The sequence below is a fragment of the Macrotis lagotis genome, chromosome X (assembly GCF_037893015.1).
Source record: "Macrotis lagotis isolate mMagLag1 chromosome X, bilby.v1.9.chrom.fasta, whole genome shotgun sequence".
Taxonomy (NCBI): Eukaryota; Metazoa; Chordata; class Mammalia; order Peramelemorphia; family Peramelidae; genus Macrotis; species Macrotis lagotis.
Window position 1 is genome coordinate 239,898,392 of NC_133666.1, and position 18,694 is coordinate 239,917,085.

At 35.8% G+C, this 18,694-nt stretch overlaps 2 protein-coding genes across 2 annotated transcripts in view; one reads left to right on the forward strand and one right to left on the reverse strand.

The window, feature by feature from the left end:
- Nucleotides 1-13,401, forward strand: part of GTF2H2 (general transcription factor IIH subunit 2) — a 29,670-nt gene extending 16,269 nt beyond the window's left edge. Inside the window, exons 9-15 of the mRNA XM_074205459.1 lie at nt 2,014-2,104; nt 2,245-2,332; nt 2,804-2,911; nt 8,679-8,742; nt 9,544-9,647; nt 10,623-10,725; nt 13,360-13,401. Of these exons, the coding sequence (XP_074061560.1) occupies nt 2,014-2,104; nt 2,245-2,332; nt 2,804-2,911; nt 8,679-8,742; nt 9,544-9,647; nt 10,623-10,657 (490 nt within the window). The 3' untranslated portion in view covers nt 10,658-10,725; nt 13,360-13,401. The remainder of the gene's footprint in view (nt 1-2,013; nt 2,105-2,244; nt 2,333-2,803; nt 2,912-8,678; nt 8,743-9,543; nt 9,648-10,622; nt 10,726-13,359) is intronic.
- Nucleotides 9,660-18,694, reverse strand: part of LOC141501489 (survival motor neuron protein-like) — a 42,042-nt gene continuing 33,007 nt past the window's right edge. The window contains exon 9 of the mRNA XM_074205460.1: nt 9,660-10,701. The gene's annotated coding sequence lies outside the window, so the exon portion shown is untranslated. The remainder of the gene's footprint in view (nt 10,702-18,694) is intronic.

The window sequence follows — 18,694 nt, forward strand, 5'->3', positions numbered from 1 at the left end:
TACATGCAGTTCATCCTCATTATGTCCCTCATATTTCCCCCCTCTCCTCCAATCTCCATGCTTCACCTGAGTCCTGTATCTGAAGATCAAACCTTCTGTTCAGCTCTGGCCATTCCAAAAGGAACCTTTGAAATTCCCCTGGTTCACTGAAAGTCCATCTTTTTCCCTGGAAGAGGACATTCAGCCTTGCTGGGTAGTTCATTCTTGGCTGCATTCTAAGCTCTCTTGCCTCCGGTATATTATATTCCAAGCCCTATGAGCTTCCAGTGTAGTTGCTGCTAAGTCCTATGTGATCCTGACTGCAGCTCCATGATATTTGAACTGTGTCCTTCTGGCTGCTTGTAATATTTTCTCTTTGACTTGGGAGTTCTGGAACTTGGCTATAATATTCCTAGGGGTTGGTTTTTTGGGATCTCTTTCTCTGGGGGATCGGTGGATTCTCTCTATTTCTATTTTGCCCTCTGCTTCTAGAATATCAGGTCAATTTTCCTGTAGTAATTCTTTGAAAATGATGTCAAGGCTCTTTTCCTGATCATGACTTTCAGGTATTCCAATCATTTTTAAATTATCTTTCCTAAGTCTGTTTTCCATATCAGTTGTTTTTTCAATGAGATATTTCACATTTTCTTCTAATTTTTCATTTTTTTGGTTTTGAAGTATTGATTCCTGATTTCTGGTAAATTCATCAATCTCCCTGAATTCTATTCTTTGTTTGAAGGATTTGTTCTCCTCAGAGAGTTTTCTTGTCTCTTTTTCCATCTAGCCAATTTTGCTTTTTAAAGCATTCTTCTCCTCAATAACTTTTTGAACTGTTCTATCCATTTAACCTAAGCTGGTTTTTAGCATGCTATTTTCTTCAGCATTTTTTTGGATTTCCTTGACTAAGCTGCTGACTTCATTTTCATGTTTTTCCTGCATCTCTCTCCTTTCTTTTCCCAGTTTTTCTTCCAACTCCCTCATTTGATTTTCATAATCTTTTTTGAGCTCTATCATAGCCTGAGCCCAATTTCTGTTTTTCTTGGAGTCTTCAGATGCAGGAGCTTGTGCTTCCTCATCTTCAGACAGAGTATTTTGGTCCTTCTTGGGCTCATTTGCAAAATATTTCTCAATAGTCTTCTTTTTGTTTCTCTGCTTGCTCATTTTCCCAGCCTGGGCCTGGTTTGGGGTGTTTCTGTAGCTTTTGGGACACTCCCACAAGGGTCTCAGTGTGTGAGGTTCTGTCCTCCCTCTTGGTCTGTGAATGACTAAGCGCCCCCCTCTGCCACGGGACCGAGGTGGGGGGCCCCTGCTGTTCTATGGGGGGGCCTAGACGTGGTCAGGATCTGAATGTGGTCAGAGCTCCAGAGTCCTGTTCCAGGGGCAGAGGACAGAGCTCTGCAGTCTCTCTTCACTCCCCTCCCTCAGCTCAATGGGCTCATGCCCTGGGGGCTCCTGCTTCTGTTTCCTAGCTCTGGGCTGGGGAAAGAAGATGCTGCTTGCTGTGTGCCCTGAGGGCTGGGCTCCACGTGCTCACTCTGGCAGAGGTCCCCTGCTGTTCCCCCACCTTGTGCCCGGTGCTCCTCGGAGTGCAGCTCAGGAGACTCCCCCGCTGCTGTGAGCTAAGACCCCCAGCGCCCTGGGGCTGCCTCCGGGAGGCTGAGGTTCTTTGGCTCTGGTGGGCCACCCCTCTGGCGGGTGCCCCTCCGACCCCAGGGAGCAGAGCCTTTCTGCTCTTTTCCAGGTTACCTTGAGTAGGAGAACTGCCTCACTGAGTCCCTTTGTGGATTCTGTCTCTGGAAAGTTTAGTTAGAGTCCTTAGCTGATGAATTTTATCAGAGAGCTCCTAAGACTTGATCCCTTCTTGTCGCCATCTTGGCTCCGCCCCAATGTCTTTCTAAGATATTACCATATAACGAATATTTCATTTCTTAATGTTCCTGGAATTTTAAACTGTCTTTACTCATTTATCTCCTTATAGATTATATAAATGTAATTTGCTATCACTGATTATAGTGTATTTTATCTTGTCTTTAGACATATGCCAGGGCACACAAGTAGAGAAGTCCTGATCATCTTTAGCAGTCTTACCACCTGTGATCCATCTAACATCTATGATCTAATCAAGGTGACAATCACTTACTTTAAAAGTAGAATAAAATTACAGCTTTAAAGATAACCTTAGTGTCTTTATGTGCTCTGTATATTTAACATACCTGCTAAGAGACCATTAAATGTCTCCACCACTCTCTCTTATTTCTTATGAAGAATTTAAAGGCAGCTAAAATTAGAGTGTCTGTTATCGGCTTGTCTGCAGAAGTTCGAGTTTGTACTGTACTTGCCCGTGAAACTGGTGGTAAGTATATAGAATATTCAATACCTCTTCCCATTTAAAAAGTATTACTTCTTGAATTACATGATTTAAGTCATTCATACTTTTTGACTATTCAACTTAAGATAGCACTATATATCTTATAACCAAAAGTACTGTCAACCTTATTTTTATCATTGCAAAACCATTTGCAATTTACTATTTGCAAAAACCAAGGAACTTTATAATTAGCATTTTTCAGAGACTGAAATATATATGTATTGAGAGAGAATTTTCCATGTTAAGCAGAGATTCTTTAACTTTGATCTTTCTAAATCATAATTATAGCTATATTATAGCTAGCTGATGTTTTTTGGATGATTTATCTTAAAAGCTTTTTTATTTCAAATTTTGCCTTTTATTTTATATAGCTAAAAAGACTAATGAAATTTTATAGAAACTATTTTGATTGTATGGTTAAAAGCTAAATTTTTTATATTTTCTCCAAATTTTTAGGGACATACCATGTTATTTTAGATGAAAGTCATTACAAAGAACTCCTAACACATCATGTTAGTCCTCCACCTGCCAGTTCAAGTTCTGAATGCTCTCTTATTCGTATGGGTAAGTTTTATTCTCATTTTATTCTTTTTTTTTTTTTAATTTATTTAAGACAGTGGGGTTAAGTGCTTTGTCCAAGGTCACACAGCTAGGCAATTTAAGTGACTGAGGATGGGCTGGTGCTTTATCCAATGCACTACATAGCTGCCCCCCCTCATTTTTTTTTCTTTTTGCAAGGCATTGGGGTTAAGTGGCTTGCCCGAGGCCATGCACAACTAGGTAATTATTAAGTGTCTGAGGCCGGATTTGAACTCGGGTACTCCTGACTCCAAGGCCAGTGCTCTATCCACTGTGCCACCTAGCTGCCCCGTGCCCTCCTCATTGTATTCTTAAAAATAAATTTCAGGGGGGCAGCAGGATGGCACAGTGGATAGAGCACCAGAGTCAGGAGGACCTGAGTTCAAATGTACCCTCAGACACTTAATTGCCTAGCTGTGGGACCTTGGACAAGCCACTTAACCTTATTGGCGTAGATAAATAAAAAAATTGTTTAAGAATAAATAGATTTTTATTGCTGTATTTTGTTTTTACATTGCCGGAATTTCTCAGTATCCTTACCATTTCTTGCAGGGAGATACATCGTGTGTGTGTGTGTGTGTGTGTGTGTGTGTGTGTGTGTGTGTGTATGTGTATTTATAAAATAAATGTTTTTTTAAAGAAAAAGAAAAATAGGGAAAAAAATCAAAACTAATAAATACATGAGAAAATTCTGAATCTCCCACTTCTGTAAAGGAGTGAAGATGTCTCCTCATTGCTTCCTTGAGTTTTTGCTGCTTCTTTGTCGTTTTGTAACATTTGTCTTATGGTGGTTGCTCTTTTCAGTTGCGTTATTATAATAATTGTGCATATCGTTTTCTTGAGTATGCTTATTTAGCTCTGTTAGTTCACTCTATAAGTCTCTCTATGATTCTGTATTATCACATTTTTCATCTTTACCATTACAATTAATTTACCAATTTATTTTGCCAGTCCCCAGTCACTGGATATCTTCTTTGTTTCCAGTTCTTTGCTACTATACAAAGTGCTGCTGTAAATATTTTGATGTATATGAGAGCTTTGTGTTTCCTTGGGATGTAGCTCTATTAGTAGAATTTCTAGATCAAAGAGTATAGATATTTTATTCACGCTATTTGCGTAATTTCCAATTGTTTTCCAAAATGGTAATACTGGGGGCAGCTAGGTGGTGTAGTGAATAGAGCACTGGCCCTGGAGTCAGGAGGACCTGAGTTCAAATGTGACCTCAAACACTTAAAAACTGCCTAGCTGTGTGACCTTGGGCAAGCCACTTAACTCCCATTGCCTTGGAAAAAACCTTAAAAAACAAAAAAGATTCCCAGCTCCACCAACAGTATATTAGTGTGCTTACCTTCCCATAATCCATCTAATACTTACTATTAAAAATGAATAATTTTTAAAATATCAGTTTTTCTTTTAATAAAATAATTTTAACTTTATTTTTAAGAAAGATTTTATTTATTGAGATTTACAATTTTCCCCCTAATCTTGCTTCCCTCCCCCACCCCAATTTTGACTTTAAAGAAATTTTCTTCCATTTATTGTTCTATTTTGTTATTATATTACCTTCATTTTCAAATTTGTATCTCTATCCTCCCCTACCCAGCAAGCCATTCCTGTAACAAATTAAAAAAGAATTTTTTAACAGTAGTTCAGCAAGGGGCAGCTAGGTGGCACAGTGGATAGAGCACCAGCCCTGTAGTCAGGAGTACCTGAGTTCAAATGTGGCCTCAAACACTTAATAATTACTTAGCTGTGTGGCCTTGGGCAAGTCACTTAACCCCATTGCCTTTCAAAAAAAACACCTAAAAAAAGTAGTTCATCAAAAGGAAAATATCAGCTAAGTCTTTCAACAGCATTTACAGTATGCCAGAAGCCAGAATCATTGAAATTTGAATCATTTCATTGAAAGTAAAATTCAATTTATAACTAGCCCAAAGGACCATAAAACTGTGCATTCTAGCACATACCACTACTAGGTCTGAATCCCAAAGAAATCATTAAAAAGGGGGAAAGACCCACATGTAAAAAATATTTATAGCAAAACTCTTTTTTGCGATGACAAAGAATTGTAAATTGAAGAGATACCCATCATTTGGGTAATGGCTGAACAACTTGTGGTATATGAATGTGGTGTAATACTATTGTTTTGTAAGAAATGAGTAAGTGGATTTCAGAAAAACCTGGAAGATGAATTGATGCTGAGTGAAGGGAGCAGAGCCAGGAGAACATTACATACATTAATAGCAACATTATATGATGATCTACTATAATAGACTTAGTTCTGCTGAGCAGCACAATGATCAAAGGCAATTTAAAAGATCTGTGATCTGTTTACATCCAGCAAAGGAACCGTAGAAGTTGAATGCAGGCTAAAGCATACTATTTTTATTCTGTTGTTGTTTGTATTTTTTCATTTTTTATAAATTGTTTTTTGGAGTTTTTTCTTTTTGATGTTTTTTCTCCTATTTCTTTTCACATTATGACTACCATGGAAATATGTTCAACATGATCGTAAATGTATATATCAGTTTACTCACTGTTGTAGGGTTGGGGGAAGGAAGGGAGACAGATTAAAAAATGGAGAACTAAAAATCTCAAAATCAGTGCTGAAAACTATCTTTTAATGTATTTGGAAAAAATATAATTAAAAAAGTAAGCGTGTTCATATTCTTAACTTCTAGGGTCAAGTTTGATTTGTATAATTTTCAGTTTCAAGTATTTGTTCTTCCATTTACATTGTCGTAGTTGTGTATATTTTTCTAGTTTTGGTCACTTCACTCTGAGTTATGTTTTCTCATTTTTATAAATTCTTCATCTATTATTTCTGACAGCACAGTAATATTCTGTTAAATTGATAAAATAGATTTATAATGAAAGAGAATACATTCATAAGATATTCAATTTTGATGACTTTCCTAATGTATTCCTGACTAATTAGCCATTTAATTCTTCATTTGCAGTGATAAAACTCGAGGAATTAATTCTTAAATTTAAATTTCCTGATTTTCAGTCTTATTAGCTAATTTGTTTCTTTAAAGGCTTTAGTATTTTTGGTTTCCTTTATTTAAAAATATTAAGCATGAAAACAGCATATTGATTTTCAGTAAAAATTACAACAAAAACCTTTTTAAATATTCTCTGAACATTTCAGTGGGTTTTTTTTTTTTGACAATCAGTGGGGTTTAAGTGACTTGCCCAAGTTCACACAGCTAGGATATTATTAAGCATCTGAAACTGGATTTTGAACTTAGGTTCTTCTGACTCCAGGGACCAGTGCTCTATTCCCTGCACCACCTAGGTGCCCCCACAACAAAAATCTTAATTCATTTTCCCCTATAGAAGGTTCAAAGTTTACCTTATAGAAGTGTAACTTCAAATGAAGGTAGAGAAATTTAATTAAGGGGAATTTTGTTAGAATCTTCTAATATCTGGAAATCAAGTAAATGTCCTTCAATTGGGGAATGGCTTAGCAAACTGTGGCATATGTGTGTCATGGAACACTATTGTTCTATTAGAAACCAGGAGGGATGGGAATTCAGGGAAGCCTGGAGGGATTTGCATGAACTGATGCTGAGCGAGATGAGCAGAACCAGAAAAGCACTGTACACCCTAACAGCAACATGGGGGTGATGATCAACCTTGGACTCACTCATTCCATCAGTGCAACAACCAGGGACAATTTTGGGCTGTCTGCAATGGTGAATAACATCTGTATTCAGATAAAGAACTGTGGAGTTTGAACAAAGTTCAAGGACTGTTCCTTTTAATTTAGGAAAAAAACCAGATATCTTATTGTCTGATCTTGTTATCTCTTAGACTTTTTGTTTCTTCCTTAAGGATGTGATTTCTCTCTCATCACACTCAATTTGGATTAATGTACAACATGGAAACAATGTAAAGACGGACAGATTGCTTTCCGTGGGGGGGCGGGGGAAGTAAGATCAGGGGAAAAATTGTAAAACTCAAAATAAAATCTTTAAGACAGAAAAAAAAGAATCTTCTAATTTCTGAGAAAATAACTTGTTATAATCACTTTTGATTCATCCCCTTATTCACTTAGCTAACATGAAGTGAACTTTATGCTGTGAATTTTTGATTGTCTTATTAGACAAACTACTTAAATTTTTTGTATTAACATTTTTAACCAAATTAATCAATATATCAAAAAACTAACTTGATATGTAGTATTACACAACCACAGTTCTCCACTCTGCAACAAAGTGGGAGGAAATTACTTCTCAAAGTTCTTGGGTTTTAAAACTGGCCACTATAATTTCACTGAAATTTGTTTCTCACTATTAATGTTCTTTACAAAAAGTTTTGAGTTCCAAATTCTATCCCTCCCTCCCTCCCCCTTGTCTTCCCTTCTTGAGACAATAAGCAATCAGATATAGGTTATATATTTGCAGTTATGTAAAACATTTCCATATTAGTCATTTTGTACAAGAAGACGAATAAGGGGGGGAGGAAAGAAAATGGCATGCTAAATTCTTTTTTCAAACAATGTCAGTTCTTTCTTTGGAGATGGATTGTATGCTTTATCTTTGGGATTATCTTGGATCATTGTGTTGCTGAGAATAAGTCGAACACAATTCTTCAAAGAATAATGTAATTGTTGCTGTGTAGTGTTCTGGTTCTAGTCTTTCCAGGCTTTTCTGAAATCATCCTGCTCATCATTTCTTATGGCACAGTAATATTCCATCACAATCATATATCGCAGGTTGTTTATTTGATCCCCCCAATTTCCAATTCTTAGCCAGCACAAAAAGAGCTGCTATAAATAGATCATTTTCCTTTTTTTTTTTGGATGTCTTTGGGATATAAATCTAGCAGCTGGATTAGAGGGTATGCAGAGTTTTATAGCTCTTTGGGCATAGTTCCAAATTGATTTCCAGAATGTTTTGGATCATTTCACAGCTTCAACAATTGTGTATTAGTGTTCCACAAACTAGATAATTCAAAGAAAGGCAAACAATTTTTGCTCGATTTATTTCAGTTATCAGTAAAGTCATTTAATAATAGTATGGTTCACTGATTGTCTTTGGACCTTTGAATTAAATCCCCCTTTTCCTTAGAGAATTCATCTTCCAGTTCCTAGGAGGTGCTCATTGTTTGCTCCCTGTCTTGTCTCCCTCATTTAGAATGTAAGCTTCTTGAGAACAGAAACTATCTCTTTGTCATTTTTTTGGTATTCTCAAAATTTAGCATTGTGCTTGACATATAGTAAATACTTAATGAAATACCTTGCCATCCCATTCATTTTCATCATTAGACAACTATTTACCTACTCTACTTCCTTTGTTACCACTTCCCCACCCCTCATGAAGTCCTGGCAATTAGGGAATTGAGTGCAGAATTATATCTATCACCTCCCACCTACTTCTTTTGCCTTAAATTTTTGCAACTTTGTTACAAATTCAAATTGTAGACCCCTTTTTTTGGGGGGGGGTTGTAAGGCAAAAGGAGTAAGTGACTTGCCTAAGGTCATCCAACTAGGTAATCATTAAGTGAGGTCAAATTTGAACCCAGGTCCTCCTGACTCCAGGGCCTGTGCACTATCCACTGCACCACTTCACTGTCCCTGTAGACCTTTCGTCATATTTAGTGGTTACCTAGGAGATGATCTCTTAAGAGTTAGAGAAATGAAATTTGCTAAAAATGTCTTAGCATTATTATATGAAGGAATTTAGGTATTAAATCACAGAATTGCTATGATTTGGAGAATGACATTAATACATTTTCTTCTTTAAAGGTTTTCCACAGCACACCATTGCTTCTTTGTCTGATCAGGATGCTAAACCTTCTTTCAGCATGGCGTAAGTAAAGATTTAAAAATTTGGTCATTGACAGAAATAAACATTTAATCCTTTATAAAGTATTACAAACAAAAGACAATGTTGATTGTTCATTTTGGTACTTAATACTTGTCAGTTATTGATGCAGAATTGATGTGGAATATGTGGATAAATCTCAGAGTGATTGTATATTAAGAATGTCAACATTTTTTAATGTTCTATCAAAATACATGACATCTTCAACTGAGCAATGCCCAAAAAATAATAATTCATCAATGGTAATGGGATATCATAATGCTATAAGTCATGATGAATATGATGATGACAGAGCAGCATGGGAAGACATATGAGCTGATGCTAAATGCAGTAAACAGAGCCAGGAAAAAATATTCACCATGATAAAACAACATGAATGTAAAAAACATTAATAGCAAGAAACAAATGGTCAAAACTTATTTCAGGGAAATTATAGTGGCCAGTTTTAAAACCCAAGAAGAACTTTGAGAACTAATTTCCTCCCACTTTGTTGCAGAGTGGAGTACTGTGGTTATATAATACTACATATCAAGTTAGGTTTTTTTGATATGTTGATTTGTTTGGTTGAACTTTCCCCCCCCCACCCCTTTTTTTGTTCTTTATTATTAAGGATAGTTCTGTAAGAGAGGCAAGGGTAAAGATATATTTGGAAATGAAGGTGATATAAAAAAAGTTATTAAAACAGTATATCATTCAGCTACTTTCACATCCTTTTATTTAATAATGATTATTCAGAAATTTCTTCTTACACTAAAAAAAATGGTCATTCACAATTTTTCCCTAAAGGCATTTGGATAGCAGTCCTGAGCCAGGCCTTACCCTAGGAGGGTACTTCTGTCCACAGTGTCGGGCTAAGTACTCTGAACTTCCAGTTGAATGCAAAATTTGTGGTAAGTCACCATTACTCATAATTTTAATTTATTGCCTTAGATGATCTGATTGATCACCTCTTAATCATAGGTCTGCTACTTACTACTTAGATGACCCTGAATAAGCAAAGTAAGCTTTGTGAGCCTTGGTTCCCTTACATATAAAATGAAGAAAGTGGACTAGATAAACCCTAAGACACCCCCCCCCCTTGTGATTTTGGTTTAAGTAAGTCTAAAAGTTCAATTATTTCTTGTATCTCTTTTACTCTTGCCTAGTAGAAAGGATTCCTCTTTACCTTGCATATATTAGTTCCTGATACCTGCTATTATGTATTTATGGAATCAGGCATTTCCCTTCAGATAATCTCAGGGAAGAACCACTCTGGCCTAGAAATTTGCTCAGTAATGTTTTTGTGTATTAAGTAGGGAGTTATAGAAAAATAAGTTTAAGTAAGGCTACCAACCATAAGAGGGAGCTCTCTTGGAACTCAAGTGTAAATTAGGTTTTGAAACAAGCTTTCCTATACTTCCTTTTTTTTTTTTAATTTTATTTAAGGCAATGGGGTTAAGTGACTTGCCCAAGGTCACACAGTTGGGCATTGTCTAGTATCTGAGGTCAGATTTGAACTCAGGTCCTCCTGACTCTAGGACTGATATTCTAGCTACTGTGCCACCTAAGTGCCCCATATCCTCTCTACAAAGGACCTTACAGTCCAGGAAAAGGTCAAGTAGGATTTTTAATTTTAAAAAATCTTCAATTTTTTCATTCACAAAGGAAAAGTTATAAAAAATGGTGAGTTTTGGGATATTACAGATTTATTTAAAGTGTACAGTTGAATGATTTTGATAAACATTACATGCCTGTAAATTTGAATAACAATACATAAAATTGATATTCCCAGGAACTGATAGGGAGGATGTAAGTTGAAGTTTATCAGTTTGATTTTTGGTTATTGTCCCTTATTTTCAGCAATTAAACTTGTTTTTGTATGTTAGGTTTAACGTTGGTATCTGCTCCTCATCTGGCATGATCATATCATCATCTGTTTCCTTTGGAGGCATTTCAAGAAGTTTCCTTGGAAGAATATAAAGGAGAGAGGTAAGGTTGATGTATAACTATAATGTATTGCAAATAGTAATAATGGAAACATTTAGATAGATTGTTAATTCCTAAATTTAACAAGACTGCAACCTCAGCTTTGGCTTTCTTTCTTGTTTTGGTCTGCTGTGAAGAAGATGAAATTCTTCTGAAAGGAAAATAAGATGCTGCATGAGAAGAGAATGCAGTCTGGTGGAAGGGATGTGAAATCAAGTCTTGGGCATATTATTTAACCTCTTTGGGTTTCATTTTTCTCATCTGTAAAGAGAGGATAGGACCAGATCTTTTTTTTTTTTTTTTTAGATTTTGCAAGGCAATGGGGTTAAGTGGCTTGCCCAAGGCCACACAGCTAGGTAGTTATTAAGTGTCTGAGACCGGATTTGAACCCAGGTACTCCTGACTGCAGGGCCGGTGCTCTATCCACTGCACCACCTAGCCTCCCCGGGACCAGATCTTCTGGTGACCTCCATTGTGTGGTGCAACGAGGACTTATCTTGGAGTCAGGAAACTGTGTGTGTGTGTGTGTGTGTGTGTGTGTGTGTGTGTGTGTGTGTGTGTCTGTGTCTGTGTCTGTGTCTGTGTCTGTGTCTGTGTCTGTGTCTGTGTGTCTGTGTCACAGAGGTGGACTGAGCAAGTCTCCAAGCTTGACCTTCCATTCTTTCCTCTGCACTAAATACCTAATCAGGTTGTGTGGGGTTGGGACTTTGTATACTGTAAATGTATACTTGTTGGAAAAATTTGAATATAAAAATTCTGGTCTTTGGAAACATTAGTCATGATGATGAGCTACTGTGTCTTTCCACCCTATATTTTATGACTGTTGGAATTAAAAACTTAATAATTTTGACCAAATTTGGGCAATGTCCCTTTGAATTTGAGGGGTTTTTGTTTTTGTTTTTGCAAGGCAATGGGATTAAGTGATTTGCCCCAGGTCACACAGCTAGGTAATTATTAAGTGTCTGTGGACAGATCTGAACTCAAGTGTTCTATCCACTGTGCTACCTAGCTGCCCCTTTTTTAAGGTTATTGCAAAAGAAACAGATTTATTATTTTCAGAAATGTTTATAAATGAGCACAAAGTAGCCAAGTCCTCATTATTAGAGGGGTTTTTTTTATTTTTATTTTTTTTTTTTTAGTTTTTGCAAGGCAAATGGGGTTAAGTGGCTTGCCCAAGGCCACACAGCTAGGTAATTATTAAGTGTCTGAGGCCAGATTTGAACTCAGGGACTCCTGACTGCAGAGCCGGTGCTCTATCCACTGTGCCACCTAGCCACCCCTAGAGGTGCTATTTTAAAGAATAGCTAAGATTTTAGTTAAATTATTAAATATTTGTTAAGCACCCACTGTGTACAGAATACTGTGCTAAGTTCTAAGAAAATACCAAGTTTGGAGAAGAATGGTTTTAGCTAGAATCAGAAAGTCTCTGCTTAATAAGAGTCAGGCTGTTCCAATCCTTCCAAATTCAGGCCCAGGCATGAGGGTTCTCTATTTCTGCATCCTGCTTGCAGGGTACACCAGTGGAAAAAGTGCTAGTGTCTTTATGCAGAACCTGCCTGTCTTCTTGCCTCTATGCAGTTACTGAGGGGCATTTCTGTTTATGAAAACACACCTTTGAGCCTTTTTTTTTATTCAATGAATCAATGAATTTCAGTCCTGCCCTTTTATCTCTAGAATCAAAAGCTGCTCTGCTTGGCATTTAAGAGTTTTCCTTTACATCTCAGACCTTTCTAGCTGAGCATCTTATACATCAGTCACACTCTTGTGACCCAGCCAAACTGGCCCTTCTGCTCCATCTCTAGGTTTTGTGTCTCCTAGACCTGAACACACTCCTTCCTCATTCCATACCTTAGAATCTCTGGCCTCCTTCAAGGAAGGCTCCACCTCCTCTAGTATCTACTATATACAAAAAAGATAGAAGAAAGCCTAGGAGGGAAAAGAATGGGGGGAGGGCATGGATTCTTTTCCCTCCAAGGCTTTCTTCTATCTCTTTTGTGTGTCTTTTGTATACACACAAATATACATGCATACACATACACACACAAATAATGATTCCCTTCCTAAGAAGGTGAGCTTCTTAAGGACAGAAACCATTTCTCTTCTGTCTTTGTACTTGTAGATCCTAGCACAGTCCCTGGCATATAGTAGATACTAGGGCTTAATTGACTGGGTGCATTAATTAGTGAACTCTATAAGGTTCAGTGGCTACCTGAAGTCAAGGCCTGGGGTTCAGATCTCACCACAGACATTTCCTAACTGGATGCTTCTGGATGGATCACTTCTATCTGTCTCCTCATCCAGAAGATGGAGATAAGAATAGCACCCAAGTGATGTTGTGAGGGTAAAATGATACAGTTGTGAAGCATTTTGCAAACCCTAAAGACGTATTAAGGCCTTTGTTTTCATTGATTGACTGCCCCTAAGGATGTTATTTGTTTTAGAACAACAAAATCCAGTGTTCTAGAGTAACCAAATCTGTTCATTGAGGATCTTAATTTATTTTATAATATATTGTAATTTTCTGATATTATTTCCAGTGGTTAGAATTTTGCCTTAATAGAACTTGGTGTAAAATGCCATTTTAGAGCTGATTATATTTTTAAAAAGTAATTAAGAATATTTCTTTTTCCCCCCCAGATTTTGTCAGGCATGCCTAGGAGAATTAAAAGATCAACATGTAAGTTAACTTGGTTTCTAATTACCAAGAAGTCTTTAATGCTTCTCTTAGGCAGGGTATTATGGAAATATCTAAAGGACAAATAAATGTGTAAGGGCCAGATTCTAACCAGTTAGATCTCAGAACTATCATTTCATTCCTCAGCAGACCTAATGTCATAAATAGAAGGGAAATTCAGAGATGAAACTCCCAGTGAAGGCTTTAGTTATTTCTCCACATTTCTTCTGAAATGATGCCTAATAATTTTTATGAGAAGGCTCATTTCTGGGATATTTCTGCTTCTTATATTAGTTTGAATTGGCACTGGGAAGAGGATGAAGGGAAAAAAAAGATTGTTATTTTTGTAAGCTAAATGATCTATATTTGCATAGCATTTGACTACTTTATTCTGGTAGATTTCTTTAATAACTTTATAAAGATAGGAGTAAAATTTCACAAGTTGCCTCATAAATGTTTAATTGTTTTGAATTCATACTGCCAATATTTTCTAATTATGCTACTAAATAATTTGTATAAGCTTCCTTTGTACTTAATTTGTGAGAAGTTTCTATTCCTTATTACTCCATTATAAAATTATTTAAATTATAAAGTTTATTTAATAGTATTATTAACCCTGTTGTTTAGATTACGTGCTTTAAAATTTTGAGGTTCTTTTTGTTGTTTTGCTTTTGACTTTTGCAAGGTGATGATAGGGTTAAGTGACTTGTTCAAGGTCACACAGCTATTAAGTGTCTGAGGCTGGATTTGAACTCAGGTCCCCTGACTCCAGTGTAGGTGTTCTACCCACTGTGCCACATAGCTGCCCCCTAAAATTTTGAGGGTTTATAGAGAAAAAAAATTCTAGTAGCATATAAGAATGACAAGCCTAACTTTCCTTTTGCTCTGTTAGCCAAGTACAGTGTATGAGGTTGTCTGAATATGGGCTGCCATCACAGATTGGTAAAAATCACATGACTGTAGTGTTTGTTTTCTTAGCAACATAGATTCATTCATTGAATAAATACACCTTTTAATATAATACAGTTTGTCAGTCTGTCTTGGCAAAGTCCTTATGATATAAGAAGTGTCCTTGTGAAAAAGTGTCTTTGTTTTCTTGGATTTTTTTTTTTTTTTGGCCATAAAATTTTTTGTACAAATTTTAATTTTGAATAATTGGGCAAAGATGGAAAGAAGTGGCTATATATTCACTTTAAAGGGACTAGGAAAAAAGATTTTCACAATTGAAACTTTGGCATTTAAATATAAATTTAGTTTGACTAAGAAACAAACATGATAGCAATGATCATTTATTTCGATTCACTTTCACGTCTTGATTTTTTATTTGTATACTATTATCAAATTTTAAGAAATAGTTTCATGGTTCTGACAATTTCTAATTCAATTTATAAAATAAGCGTAACTAGAAAAATCACTTAATTTGATTTTTTAAGCTTCATAATTTATTATTCTTATTACTCATTTTTGAACATTCTTATCTTTTTTCTCTTGTAATGGAAAAAACATTTAAGCAAAAATAGTCAATACGGTAATTTAGTCTGATAGTATATGTTCTGCCCCCATGGTCCTCTGCCTCTCTGCCAAGGAAGAGGTAGATATAATAAACTTTGTATTTAGTAACAATTGTAAAATTGTTTTTAAAATTATAATTTTAATGGTATATTTTGGTTTTATATCATACCTAAATTCTCACTGTATCCCCCTCCCAGAGAGTGATCCCTTATAAAAGAGAATTAAAAAAAAGATGATGAAAATTTAGCAATATCAACCTATACTGAAGAGATTGACATGCTATCCAGCATTCCAAATCCAATTTCCCCCACCCCTACAAAGAAGCAGAGGAAAGACAGAGATAAGATACTCATTTTAAAAGTAAAAATGTGATTCAACTTAGATCAATGTACACCATGGAAACAATATAAAGACTAACAGACTGCCTTCTGTGGGGGATGGGGGAGGGAAGCAAGATTGGGGAAAATTTGTAAAATTCAAAATAAATATTAAAAAAAAGTTAAATATTAAAAAGTTCCCAAAACTAAAAAAAGTAAAAATGTGAACAACTCTTCTGAAATCTATAGCTAGCACTCAACTTCAAATACTGAATAAAAAGCAAATGAAAATTATGGTGAAACACTTTCTAAATGAGCCATTGTATTCAATATTGGTCCGTTACAAAACACTTATTCCTCTCACAAAGTACATCTTTCTAATGTTAGTTTTGATATAAAAAATTCTATTAATATTTTGTTAAGTTATCAAAACTACAAAAAATTTAACTATTACTGTTATGAAATGAATGAAATAGGGGGGAAATTAATAAACAAAAAAGTGAAATAACTAATGCCCTTCTGTAGAGAGGAATTCTTCGCTAGCACTGCATAGTATATCTCTTAAATTCTTATGTTGGATTAAACATTTGACAATCTTAACTTTTTTTCTTTCTGCCCTTCCTTTCACTCTTTATCACAGGTTTATATTTGCACTGTGTGCCAAAATGTATTCTGTGTGGACTGTGATTTGTTTATTCATGACTCTCTGCATTGCTGCCCTGGTTGTATTCATAAGAATCCAGCTCCTCCTGGTGTGTAACATCATCCTTTACTACATATTCTATTTCTACGTTATAGGGTGACTTGAGAAGTAACTCTTAGATAGATTGTAATAAAACATGAAGATCAATTTGAAAAGTTTTTTTAATGTTTTGTGTCCCGAAATTTTGATATTTTTAATAAATTTTTACTTGCGTTATATAATTTGGATCCATTTAAATTAATTTCATTTGCTTTCTTTTGAAGATCTTGGTCTAAGTGAGGGGAAATATTAGATTTGCCATCAGAATACCTGTGTGCAAATGTTAAAGCGCTTGTGACATTGGACAAGTCACTCTTCATTCTGGACTTCAGTTTACTCATCTGTAAATTTAGGGGAATAGACTAAGTTATCTAATGATGACTCTTATATTTTATGATTCTATATACTCATTAAATTAATAAGTTTATTAAAATATATTCATTTTACCCTGTGTAAGATACAGAGAATGGCTGTGATGTCATTAAAAGATAAGGGTAAATCTTTGGACTCTAAAGACATAATTTTAAAATTAGCAGATAAATCTGCAAAATGTAGTTTAATGTGCTAACTTCTTAAACATGAACCTGTAATTATTGGTATGTTTTTTTCATTTCTTTGTCGTTTTTGTTTTTGCTTTTGCAAGGCAATGGGATTAAATTATTTGCCCAAGGTCAGCTAGCTGGGTAATGTTTTTCATTTTTTAATTCCCTTAAAATGTACTATCTTTTTTGAGACTGATGTGCATCACTTTAAAGATCTAATGTTGGATTTTCTTTCACCTTTTCCTTGCTTTGTGATCACAAGAGGGTTGCAGGGAAGAAAATGGGACAGTTCAATATAGGTGTAACCCTTTCTGGAGTTGACCTTCAAGGTCCTGCTTGACTCCAGCTGATCAAAAAAGAGTAAGATAAAAATATCATCATCATGTGCAATTTGTTATGTTCATTACTTTGTAAAATAATTCAAATCACTTTTCAAAGCTGATTACCATTTATTACTCTAGATTTTGCTTCTCTTTACCATATACTCCACTACAAAATTGTGCAAAACTAGTTTCCTTAGTACAAACTTTTTTTTTTTAGGTTTTTGCAAGGCAAATGGGGTTAAGTGGCTTGCCCAAGGCCACACAGCTAGGTAATTATTAAGTGTCTGAGACTGGATTTGAACCCAGGTATTCCTGACTCCAGGGCTGGTGCTTCATCCACTGTGCCACCTAGCTGCCCCTTCCTTTGTACAAACTTGACCTTCATTAATATGCAAGGACTAAATTTGCCTTCCTGTGGTGATACAGGAATCTACCACTATGTTTCCTTGTCTGCTTAGAAAGATAACTCCATTGGGATGGTGGTCTAGGGATTTGTTGTGGCCTTTAGAATGTTTAATATTTTTATCAAAAACTTAGTTGGGCAGCTAGGTGGGCACAGAGGATAGAACTCAAGGCTTAGAGTCAAGAAGACTTGAGTTCAAATACAGCCTCAGTCATTTTTAGATCCAAGAGCCTGGACAAGTCTCTTAATCTACCTGTTTTCTCATCTGTAAAATGGAATAAGGGCACCTACCTCCCAGGGATGTGAGGATGAAATGAGTTATTTGTGAAGTGCTTATCACAGTTTCTGCCACAATATCCCTTATGTATTTGCAAATCACAGTGTAAGAAGAAATAGCTAATCCACTTGATAAAAGATCCAAAAATTAACACCCAAGTTAGGAAATTGGGTTCTAATAAGCTAGGAAAGTCCTAGTTAGATTCTTTCTTAATGGACTGTAAGCTTAACATGAGTTAGCAGTATGATAGCTAAAAATGCAAAATGTGCAGAAGAGTTAAGTCTTCTAGGAATAAGGAGGTGATAGACTTACCGTCCTCTGCTATACCATAGTGTGATACTTGTAATTCAGTTGCTTGGCTGGTACCCAGAAATGGAACTCAATTCCATATAAAAAAAGGACTGCTTTGGTGTTTGGGTAGCTAACACTAAATAATTCTGAACCTGAGTCAGGAAATCTTGAATTCAAAGCTGGCCTTGAGACACTTCCTAGTTGTGTGACCTTGGACAAATCAGTTAACTCTTCCTATAAAATGAGCTGGAGAACTTAAAAACCCCAAAGAGAAGCATGACTGAAAAATGACTAAACTATTTTGGAAAGCAAATTGGGATTATGCAAATGAGAGAATTAAAATCGTCTAATTTCTCATCTGGAGAATTCATGGTAAGGGATATATACTCCAAGGAAGTTGGGTCGGCTAGGTGGATAATTACCTAGCTGTGTGGCCTTGGGCAAGCCACTTAACCCCATTTACCTTCAAAAACCTAAAAAAAAAAAACCAAGGAAGTAGCTGACAAAAAGATCCCATGTACTCTAAAACAGTAGTCCTTTTTTATAATAACAAAGAACCAAAAACCAAAGTACATGGCCATTGGTTAGGGAATATCTAAACAAATTGTGATAAATAAAAATAATGGACTGTACTGTAAAGAACATCAAATATAATGCACAGAGGAAAATCTGCTGCTAGAGGATCACTAGAGTCCTTTTCAGTTCTTCTCTGCCTATGACCCTCAGACTGTTTTCTATCCTTGATGTGATAACACCATGCTCTCACCATTTATACATTTCAGGGGATCATAATATTTAGAACTAGGAAAGATCTTAGAGATCATTGAATTTAATGTTTTTTTACAGATGAGGAAATTAGCTCAGAGGTGAAATGACTAATGGTGTTCCAAT